Genomic DNA, 11621 nt, shown 5'->3' with positions numbered 1-11621 from the left:
GCAAGAGGCATCACACCCAATCCTGTTCACTATAACTAAGCGATCGTATATATCACTAAAACTTGAAAAACTTCTCTCAAACTCCGGGTGTTTGGGAGGTCTTTATATAAGATTTATTTACGTACATGTGTTTGGCTGCTAAACCTTTTTAATTCAGAAAGTACTTTTATATCAGTATTGTTTAGCAAGGTTTGGCCCATGCGGACCACCCAGCTTATCATATCAACAATTTGTTTATTGTTGATAACAAACCACGCACTAAATTACTTCTTTCTAATTGTTTTTGAACAAATGTCATTAGGTTCGGATATTTCAGATATCAGCTATGAGTTCTGTTCATTATAAACGCATACATGATGTTTGATCGAAGAAAATTACTTGGAGGAGTGTACAATAAAAGAAAACTAGAAAAACTTTTCTCGGACTCTTTCAAGAAACAATTTTACATTTGTATTTAGAGTACGTTTATTTAAGAATATAAATTAAATTAAGCTCATCTAATCTTTTTGGGTGAGATCTTTCTTTTATCATCAAAGTTGACCCAAATTTATGTGTCAATATGTTTTGTTGAAAGTATTTGTGTCTTTGTCTGTTGGTGTTGATTTCGCTGGAACGGATTTATTTGGTTTTTGGCAGATATGGATTTCTTGCATCAAACATGAGACGGTGTTGAATATCATAATTGCTTACTTTTCACAACAAAAGATTATTCATAGTTGTAGGATATTTGTTTCTCTGATTTTAGTTCATGTAACTAAAAATTCCGAATATTGGGTTACAGAGGACATTAATGTGAAGAAATTCTGAATATTGGGTTACTGATTAATGTGAAGTTCAATTGTGATGTTGTTATCTTCAAGGTTGGTGTTGGGTGGATCGCTGGAAAAGTTATTATAATCCTTTTTTTTCAAAAAAAAATATTCTATTTTTTAAACAATTTGAAAACAAGACGATTATTTGTTTATTTCATTTATTTATTTTTCATTCATGTTGTTAAGGTAGGTCCCCAAGCGCTTGTAATTAGAAATTTATTGTGCTTAAAAGCAGGCCTTTGCCAAAGACCCGGAAAAAGGAAAAAAAGGAGAGGGGACAACATGTGTGAATGCATATGTAATAAGAGCAACTATAATTAGAACCTCCTAGCTAGGGTTGTTAGATCCTCCCACTCCCCCTCATCACAAAAGCATCTTTAAAAAAACCTAAATCGATATTGTTTACTAGAGTAATATTTTAATGATTAATGACATAATAGGTGCTTAATAGAATTGATTAATAAAAATATTAATTGGATATTTATATTAAAATATGAAATTAATTAATTTATTAAATTAAATATATTAATTTAAAAAAAAATATTGATTAATCGGATTAAAAAATCTTATATGATGAGCTGACCTCCCTTTTTTTTTACGAATAAAGTGAAAAATTCATTAAAACATTGCACCCCAGTCGGGACAAATCCCTGAACTGTCAACTACAACCTAATTGTGAAACAAAAATCGAGCTAACCAAATAGCTGTTTTGTTTTCGAATTATTTAACACGTAGAATATTCAAATTCTTTAAATTAAAAAGTATTACAATGACATCTCGAGTAATCTAACCTACATCAATTCGGAAACTAATAGTAACACAATTGACTTTCACATAAGCACCATTTGTAGCCTATGTTCAAAATTATTAGTTATATCAACTCATATTAGAGTAACAAAGACCCCTAAAATACGAACATTTTTCTGTTGTGAAAGGTAAGATTTTGCGATATCCACCACCGTCGTCCCATACCTGATACAAGTCTTACGGATCTCCAATGATATCATATAAATTCTTCTCAAAGCGACTACCGAAATCGGCAACAAAGGACAGAAGAAAATCATGACATAAAGCACTAACATTCCAAAAAGATGGGCACAACTAACAACCTTGATAACAAGGTATTCGACGAGATCTCACCCGAAAGGGATTAGATCTTAGTTTTATTGAAAAAAATAATAGATAAATAAAAGAGGAGATGGAAGAATGAAAAGGGTTTGATCAATTGATGGATGAATGTTGAAAAATAGAGAAGTGGTGCCTAGAATTCTAATTTTACGGGTCGACTCTCGAAACCCCGAGCTGACCTAACTTTAATTTGTCTTAAAATAACTTCTATATAAGAGACAATTATCGCAACTAACATGTTCTTTTTTCTATTTGCTACTGAAAAACAGGGGATACTCAAATGGAATTAACATGTTTGAAATAATTCATTGCATAACTAGTGGCTTTGCAAAACTTGATGAACATTTTCAGTTGCGTATCAAACATAGCAATATAAAAGGGTTTTTTTCTGGCCATGTGTTGGTCGTTTCCACTAGTGTTGCAGGACTCATATCTAGTGATCCACATATTTATGGAATACTATTCTTTTTACAGATATTTTTGTTGTGATTGGGGTTTGGTATTACTTTTGTTCACCAACAAATGAACCGTTTATTAAAAAAAACAAAAACATAACATATTAGAAAATTTTGAATCTGTGAGTTACTTTTTAAGTTCGTTATTATAAGAAGTTTTTATATTTCATCACCGTTTGGGGAGTCCTGGTTATTTTATGCTTCTAGTTACAGGATCATGCGTCTTGTGTGATTGCAAGATAAATGCATATACATATAAAATTTTAAAAAAAATAATAGTTTTTATCAATTTATATTAGGGTTAAATCTCAATGTGGTCACTAAATTAAAGGACACGTATCAAAAAACAGACCATTATAGTTGCAAGTAATAATAGTGTTGTTGGTCAAAAAGATAGACTTGACGAAAATGTTAAAGTTTAACGCGAGTTATATATATTAACACGTGTCAACATCTGAAAGGTTACACGGTACTCACTGGACTCGGTGATTAAATATATGATGACAAATGTGTATTTGTATGTACAAATAATCTTTCATCTTCAATTTAAGGAAAACATAAATATATTTTTATCAATATATTTAATGTTTCCAAATCTACAAAATTATAAAATTGTTCCAGCATACTTTTAATTATTACAACCTAAAAGAAATAGTTCTAGATTAATTAAAAACTAATTTGAATACTTCAGTTTCATCATGTGTTTACTTTCATGCAATGAGCAATAAGAATTTTGAAAGAATCGATTTTCTGTTTTATATCTATTTGAGAGAATCTTTTCAGTTTTATAAATATGTGATATTTCGATGATTTTGAAGATATATATTTACATGTGATACATTAAGTGTCCGTTTGGGAAATCTTAAAATAAGTAACTTATGACTTAAAATGATTAAGTGCGAAATAAGTGATAAGTTGATAAATACTTATAAGTTTCATAAGTGTTTGGATAAATTTACTTATAAGTCAGAATATTTTTTACTTAAATGAATTAAAATAAATAATTATTAAATATAATTATCTTAGTTCATGAATCTTAAATTAGAAAATATTTAAAAATTTATATTTTAAAATCAAAACTTTAGAAAAAAGTGAAAAAATGAAAATAAGTTGGAAAAAAGTACGTTACCGCCAACTTTCAACTTATCAGCTTATAAGTTATAAATTCAGCTTATAAGTTGGGTCGACAAACACTCGTCGATAAGCTGTTAAGGGCTTATAAGCCATAAGTGGCTTATAAGTAGCATGACAAACAGGCCCTAAATCTCACTGTTGATTGGTATAATATGTCAACTAAATTTAATTGTTGGTTGGTCTTATTTTTCCTACATGTTAGTGTAATTACCATCTAAATTACTTAAAAAACAAATTAGAGAGTACAAAATTCATGAACACATTACTTAATAGTGAACTGTCTTGCTAGCCTTACGCTTCCTTGACTTGCTTTTAACTTCTTTCGGAACTTTTGTCAAACACCTTCCACGCAATTCCAAAAATCAAGCCACCACTTGCCTACTGCCTTCTATTTTCATTCGATTCTTCTACTAAATCAATTACAGAACAACTCTTAGTTCCACAGAATGATCAATGCAAGTGAAGTTAACAGTCGACTCGATAAACATATTGAAGAAAATAATGAGAGGTTACAAAATATTGATGACAAAATTGAAGGTTTGACTTTAGAGATGCGAGATGTGAAGGCATTACTAAAATTCATTATTGATAGCCTTCAACGGTTAACTAGTATTTAGCAACAACCGCAACCTCAACCTCAACCTCAACTGCAGCCTCAGCCTAATGTTCATGTCCCAGAACAGAAAATAAATATAGTGAAACTTGAAGTTGTTGAGTTTCGTGGAGATCAAGAACCGGATGTATTATTAGATTGGCTACACAACATTGACAACTTCTTTAGATGGTATAATTTGGACGAGGATAAAAAAAAGTAGTTTTTATCGCTGCTAAATTAAGAGGAATTGCTCGTATTTGGTGGGAGCAATACCAGAGATCCGGGTATAATCATGTGGCAAGATGGGAAGACATGAGAGCTGTTTTAGTTCGTCAATTTAAGCCTGCAGACTATAAACAACGCGCTTCACTTCAGTTTACTGAGCAGGTACAAGGAAGTAAGTCTGTTACAAATTACACTCAACAGTTTTATAGTTTGGCTGCTCAATCAGAGTTTTCTTAGGATGAAGATGTCCTTATATCTAGGTATCGTCGAGGCTTGCATTATGATATTTCAGGTAAATTAGCTGGTAGTCGATGTTTGTTTTTAAAAGATGCTATTTAGATTGCACATTCAGTTGAGGATGATCTGAAGGGGAGGAGCGTTGGGATGAGTTCATTCTCTAGCTCGTAAAGGGATGCTCATGTTATTTCAGATCTTATTCAAGGCCAGCAAACGATTACTAGCAAATACAATCATCGTGTTCCAGTCTCATCACAAGGTAGTAACACTAGCCGATGCTTTAACTGTCAAGGAATTGGGCATAAGATGTCTGAGTGTCCTTCTCCTCAACAAAATGCACCGTTGAAAAGAGTTTATGTGGTGGAAAAAGAAAATCTTGATGATTTAGATGACGAAAGAAGACCTCGAAGCGGAGGAAAATTTAGAGAAGGACACAAATCTTGGAATTGTTATTGATATCGGGAGTTCTACTAATGTGATATCTAATGAGGCGGTTCGTAAGTTGCGATTAAAGGCAGAATTACATCCTAAACCTTATGATACAACATGGATAGATGATACAAAATTGCGTGTTCGAGAGAGGTGCTTGGTGACATTTTCATCCGGGAAGTTTAATGACTCGGTGATTTGTGATGTTCTTCCATTGAATCTTTCTGATGTCATTTTGGGACGTCCATGGCTTGTAGATCAAGATGCTCATCATGTTGCACGTGCCAACACCTATACGGTTGTCAAGAATGGTCAAACGATATACTCTTACTTGTGCTTGTTTTCACATGCCATTTGTGCAACGGTCTTTGGTGCTCTATCGTGCTCTTTTTGATTTTATTAACTCGACGGAGTCGAGTTCTTTTTAGCGGAGGAGAATTAATGCAGGGCAGCGGGTCAAAAACCCCAACGAAAGTATTTAGGAGCAGTATAATGGGTTCTGGAAGCCCATTTATTAGAATATTCTAGTATAGGATTAATTATATTATTAGTTTTATTTTAATAAGCAAAGTAGATTATTATATATAGGGATAATTAATTCTAACGTCCCTGAACTATAGGCATTTTTTTTGGGTCCCTGCACTATAAATATAAATTTATAAGTAATTCAACTTTTGATTTTTTCTCATCGGAGTCCTTCCGTTAAAATCTGAGTAATGTCGTCAGTTTTTCAGTGACGTGACAAATCTCTTAAGAACATTTTTAAAGGTTCAGAGAATCAAAGGCAACTTTGAAGGTGATTTCGATATCCAAATTTGAAACTTGAGTAACCAAAACGCTCTTTTTTCAATCCTCTACCCATCTACACCATCAAAATTCAGTTCGGGAAACTTTCAATTTTTGAATGGAATCAGGGTTTTGATTCGATTAATTTTCCAGTGATGTTGACGATGTTGATGGATAAAGTATTAAAAAACAAGCGATTTGGTTACTCAAACTTTAAATTTGGAAATTGGAATCATATTCAAAATTGCCTTTGATTCTTCGGACCTTCAAGAATGTTGTTCGGATTAAACGGCGTCAATCTGATTTTAACTGAAGGACTCCGATGTGAAAAAATCAAAAGTTGAATTACTTATAAATCTATATTTATAGTTTAGAAACCTAGAAAAAAAAAGTACCTATAATTCCTATAATTCAAGGACGTTAGAATTAATTATCATATTATATATATCGTTTTAATCTTTGTAAATCAGCATAGATGATTACAATTGAGAAGTATATTGAGTGTTTTTGAATATTGAATCTCTCTTGCGAGAGAATACTACCCTAACCCTAAATCAGCCCTCATCCCCTATCAAATTCTCTTTTATATATGAATTTCATTTCATTGCATTGCATTCTATGCAGCTACACATCCTATGCTCCCATATCAATACCATATTTTCTGATGCTTACACCATATCTGCTACCTTTTTATTGTCTCATATTATAGTTTTGGTATTGTTCTATAGTTTGTTCTTTTCTTTCTGATCTTTCCAATCCAAAAAAATTTATATTAAACATTGAGTAACAAGCCACTTTTATAAACCTAACTAAAATCATATGTGGAATCTAAACTTGTAGAGAATTGTGAATTCACATGACTGGTAAATAACCAGAAAAAGCTACCAGGCAATTGAATCCTTTTAATAATAATCTTTCCAGATTCATCTTCTACAGAAGCAAATTATTACAAGTGCAACACCACTCCAATCAAAACTAACATGAACCCAGGAAAATAATATAACTTAACTTGCAACATGAATGATTCTCATTTAACTAAAACTGCAAGTTCATATTAACATATGCTCAATTTAATTAAATGTACTAGCACAGATTGAGTGATACACTTCCGTTCCTGGTCAAGAAACGCAGCATAAATTGCAATTCCTGAGGCTTATAAGGGGGCTTGTCTTGTCCCAAACTTCAAACAAGCATAATTATAAGAAAAAGAGAAACCGCGTACATGACTAGTTACTTTGAAACCACCAATACTTCTCAGATGCATCTCGGAACTTGTATAACATAAAATGTTGACCTATTGCAGCAAATCTTTTAGCTAAACATTACCATGTCCGAACAAAGAAAAATAGAAAAAGTTAAACAGGAACTGAACTAGAATGTACTTGTTACAGAAGAACTGACCTTTGAGCTCAAACGAATTCCAATATTGTTCATCTTCAACGTTCTTTGAGCTGCAAACTTTGATTGCTATCCAGTTCTTTTTAATAGTGATTGCTATCCAGTTGATCTCCAGTAACATTTTGGTCTCCATCACTTCTATGCTGAGCTTTATCCTTTGCATGCTGGCGACTGCTCTTCTGCTTGTCTTCTGGACTTCTATTCTCTTTCCTCAGTCCTCTCTGAAAATCTTCTAGTTCCATCATTTATACCTTTCAATACAATACCCTCAAAATAATCCCCTCCCTTCTGTTCTTGTACTCGAAATCATTGGCTCCCTCCGTACAGTTTATCCTCGAGTCTTTCACCAACACTCATCAGACTGATCGGATAACCGTTACAGCAATAATTAGAAGATCACGTGTTATATTTAACTGGCAGTGGCGTTCTAAAAGCTAATGGTGATCTCAAAGTGAAGGTTCAATGTCAGATAGATTCTTCATATGCTGCTTAAAACTTGAGAAGCTTGACATTCTTTTGAAATTTTTAGACCTCTTTTAGCCTGGTTTTATTATCTATATTGATAATACTAGAACTTAAATTATTATATTTTTTAGCATACATTTGATATTTATATATCCGAATAATCCCCAATTATTTATCCTATAATAACTAGAAGGTACCTTCACCACCTTGACACCCTATCCATATTTGAAACTTTGATAAAATAGTAGTTTATGATGAGAACATTATATGTTATTGCTGAAGTATAGAAGATAAAAATTAAAATCAATATTATTTAATAACGCTGCAAAGGCTGTATGCAATCGAGAATTTATGAAGGAAAATGTTAACCATTAATCTACCAGGCAGTTCTCATTACATAATTTCCAAATTTAATTTCTATACAAGGCAATGGCTAACAGGAGGGTAACAGAATTTAATATTCGAACCAAAATGAACTCAGTGAAACAATATGCCAAAACTAGGTAGACACGTGAGTACCATAAAACTGGAAAAGAAAAAAAATCATCTCTGCTCATATGCATACAGTAATACTGTTACATTTTAACTTGTACAACCACTTCAATCAAAATAACCATAATTGTCGAAAAGAGGAATCAGAAAAAACAAGCAATGTACATGGTCTGTACAACTAAACTAACACTTCTCAAATCAGATTTTCAGTACTAATATAACATGTGAAGGACTGTCACAGGAAGAGCTTTGGATCAAAACAATTCTTACCGAAACAAGTAGACAAAAGAAAAGAAACAGAAAATGAACAAATTGTATCATGTCACAGAGAACTGACCTCTGAATTCAAACAAAATGACTCAACAAGCAATGTCATTAAACTTTTGTTTGAAGCTGATAATGAATCTTCTTTGGTATTTAATTCTATAGAAGGAAATCAGGTATTACAGGTGTTTGTGCAGCCACTTTTAGGTCTGCATCTGCTCTATGTCGAGACTTATGCCTCGTGTGGTGGTGACCACCCTTCTGCTTATCTTCTAGACCGTTTTTATCTCCTTCCTCAACAGTCTTTGCTGAACTTCGATGTTTCCTCTCTTTATGCTTTTTATTTCTTTTTGATCTTGAAGTATCAACTTCAGACTTATCCACATTAGTAGTATGTTCATTTGATTCAAAACTTTGACCAATATCTAATTTCTCCTTCCCCTTCATGTTGCTTGATAACTTGTCAGATGGTATTACTTCTTGTAATAAAGGAATGGCATCTTTACCTAAATGAACATCTCGTACAGCTCCAGATATCGCACTATCTGTTGAATTGGTTTTCTTTATCACACTAGGAATTCTTCCATCCCCTTCTAATTTTACAACTTTCGGTCTAGCCTTTACTTGATTAGGCTTCTTCTTTGGCAAAAATGACTGCTCTGTGAGCTTAACTAGGTCCTCAGTAGCATCATTAGCATTACCCTGCTTTGGTTCATTAGCAGGGGGGTAATAATCAGAAACCACTTCTTTCTTATCTGAAGAAAGATAATATAACCCATGTCGCTTCCGGTGTTCAGTAAGCAGGGATGTAGATTCCTTTGCTAGCTCAGATTCATCTTTGTCATGGTTGTTAAAGAGGGAAACACTATCATGCTCATTAGAAGCAGGCCTTCCCAAGAAGAATGGGGTGGACACTGGTAACTCTATATCACCGCATATGTTATTTAAGTTATTGAGATTCTCCTCGAGCAAAAGTCCATCTGGTATAGGTACCCTCTCTTGGGCACTTAAAGAAATAGGACCAAGATCCTCAGAAAAGGAATCATAAACTAACTTGATAATATCAGTAGCTTTTGATTCTCCCTTCTCGAAGTGTTCTTCCTCCTGAACAACAGAATTTGGTAATTCTCCCAGCATCAGCTCAATCAAACCAAGAACATTACAAACTCTCTCTTGTATTTCTACCTCATGACTTCCGGATAATGGACGCAGAGCTGTTTCAACAAGAGCTAATAAGTTTTTAATAGATTGTTCGGTGAAAAGATCTTTCTTCAAAGGAACTGACGAGGAGCTTTGTTCATGAGCAACATTTGTATCCGGACCATTCTCAATGGAAGATCCACCTTCTACCGGATTTAAATCCCTTTGCTCAAATATTTGTTCATCCCTAACTGCAGAAGAATTGGAATTTTCCACAATCTCACTCTCAGAAGGTAAATATGCTTCTCCAGAATCAGAATCTACCCAAGAGGATGCAGTTTCATCTGGCAAGAGATAAGAATGAAGGCAGAAAGACAGAACCTTAAATGCAGAATGAATATAGACAGCCCTTACTGATGCTGGCAAGAGATTTGCGCGTGGCTGAAGAAGTGCTTCCATAATTTCAAATGGATTCTTTGAGAACTGAATATACTCCCCACATAACCAAGCAGCAGCAGATAATATCCTATGAATGAAATTATTTCCCAGTAAAGCAGGATCAATAAGTAGATCCCGACCAACACGAACAAGCTCTGGCCTAACATCTTTGACCCTCATACCAATATCTATTAATTGATTCTCAATTTCCTCTCCCTTCTGGCAATGTTGAATTCTAGCCATTTCCCCGAGTAGTGATACATACCAATCAAAATCAATAACTAATCCATACACATTGCTACCACAATTCGATAAAATGGCTGCAAGTATCTCATTGCAAAACTCAGGATCAGATTTTATAGCATAACTAATCAAAACCTTACAAATCTCAGTCACATTATCTTCCGACACCATAGCCATCACAAGCCTCAACGCCTCTGATTTAATATTCACATCCGCATCACTCAAAGACTTAATCACAGCATCTTTATTCTCCACGACCGCCCACAAACACTTCCTCGAAACAATTGACAACCCTTGCAACCCCAAATACTTAAGATTCGGATCATCATCAACCAAAAACTCCCGAATCTTCTCAACCGCAAGTCTCAACGCATACTCAAACTCACTCAAACAACTAACAATAACCCTAACACACTCAAACACAACCGACTTAGCTCCCGTCCTCCTCAAATGCTCACAAACCGGATCAACCAACTTCTTCCCTAACCTCGGTTCCAACTCTGCTAACTTCCCAAACACCTTCAAAACCTTAATCAAAACCCAATTATTCCTACACTCAACCAAAACCTTATAAAACTCAGGCGCTAACGGTAAACACAACCTCCCGTCTCTCATCGCAAGCTCACAAAAAACCCCAACACTAGCACTCACACACCCTTCATCCTTACTCTCCAAATTCTCAACTAACCTCTTAAAACAAACCTTAATCCCATCTGGGTAAACCTCGAAAACCCTCAACAAAGTCACAATCGCTTTCTTTCGTACAAAACTCTTACTACTACTAATCAAAATAAACACATTATCAATCAAATTAACAGCAAGTTCTTGATTAACAACAATTCCAATAGTTTCAAGAGCTAAACTCACCTCAAATTCACATGGGCTTCCAAGATCCTTCCTCAATTGATTAACAAGCAACAAAAGAACATCAGTAGTATCACAAAATGACATCTTTACAGCTAAAAATCCAATCTTTTTATGCCAAAAAAAGGGTGAAGAACAGAGCTCAATGGCATGAAAAGAAGCCCAATTTGACATGTTAAGACCATGAATTGAGTGAAGATAAGTCAGCTTCTGAAGGGCTATTGATTTTGTGTTGAGATCAGTTGATTTTATTTCTTTCTTTATTTCTTCAAGATTTTTTGAGATGAAAATTGAAGTGGGTGGGCCAGGGTTGTGGAGACGAAGGCCTTTGATGAGATCTTCAAGGGATCTTTGAAAAAGGGTGTCCATTAGTGATGGGGTTGATGGCATGGTTGTGTTGTGTGTATATGTGTGTGTATAGGTGTGTGTAGTGAAGGAGTTGAAAAAATGGGGTTTAATTGAGGAAGATGAAGTGGAGTGTGTAAAGGTGTGTTTGGTTGGGTATTGAGACTTGAA

The 11621-nt window shown here is 34.1% G+C and overlaps 1 protein-coding gene across 1 annotated transcript; it reads right to left on the bottom strand.

The window, feature by feature from the left end:
- Positions 1-8553: 8553 nt before the first annotated feature.
- On the bottom strand, positions 8554-11621 carry LOC141671434 (AP-3 complex subunit delta). The gene has a single exon (XM_074477683.1). The coding sequence runs from the start codon at positions 11493-11495 to the stop codon at positions 8580-8582; it is 2916 nt and encodes a 971-aa protein (XP_074333784.1). The 5' UTR covers positions 11496-11621; the 3' UTR covers positions 8554-8579.

Source organism: Apium graveolens, chromosome 7 (assembly GCF_009905375.1).
Source record: "Apium graveolens cultivar Ventura chromosome 7, ASM990537v1, whole genome shotgun sequence".
Classification (NCBI taxonomy): domain Eukaryota; kingdom Viridiplantae; phylum Streptophyta; class Magnoliopsida; order Apiales; family Apiaceae; genus Apium; species Apium graveolens.
Note: the sequence above shows the minus strand (reverse complement) of the source record. Positions and strands in the feature narration are given on the sequence as shown.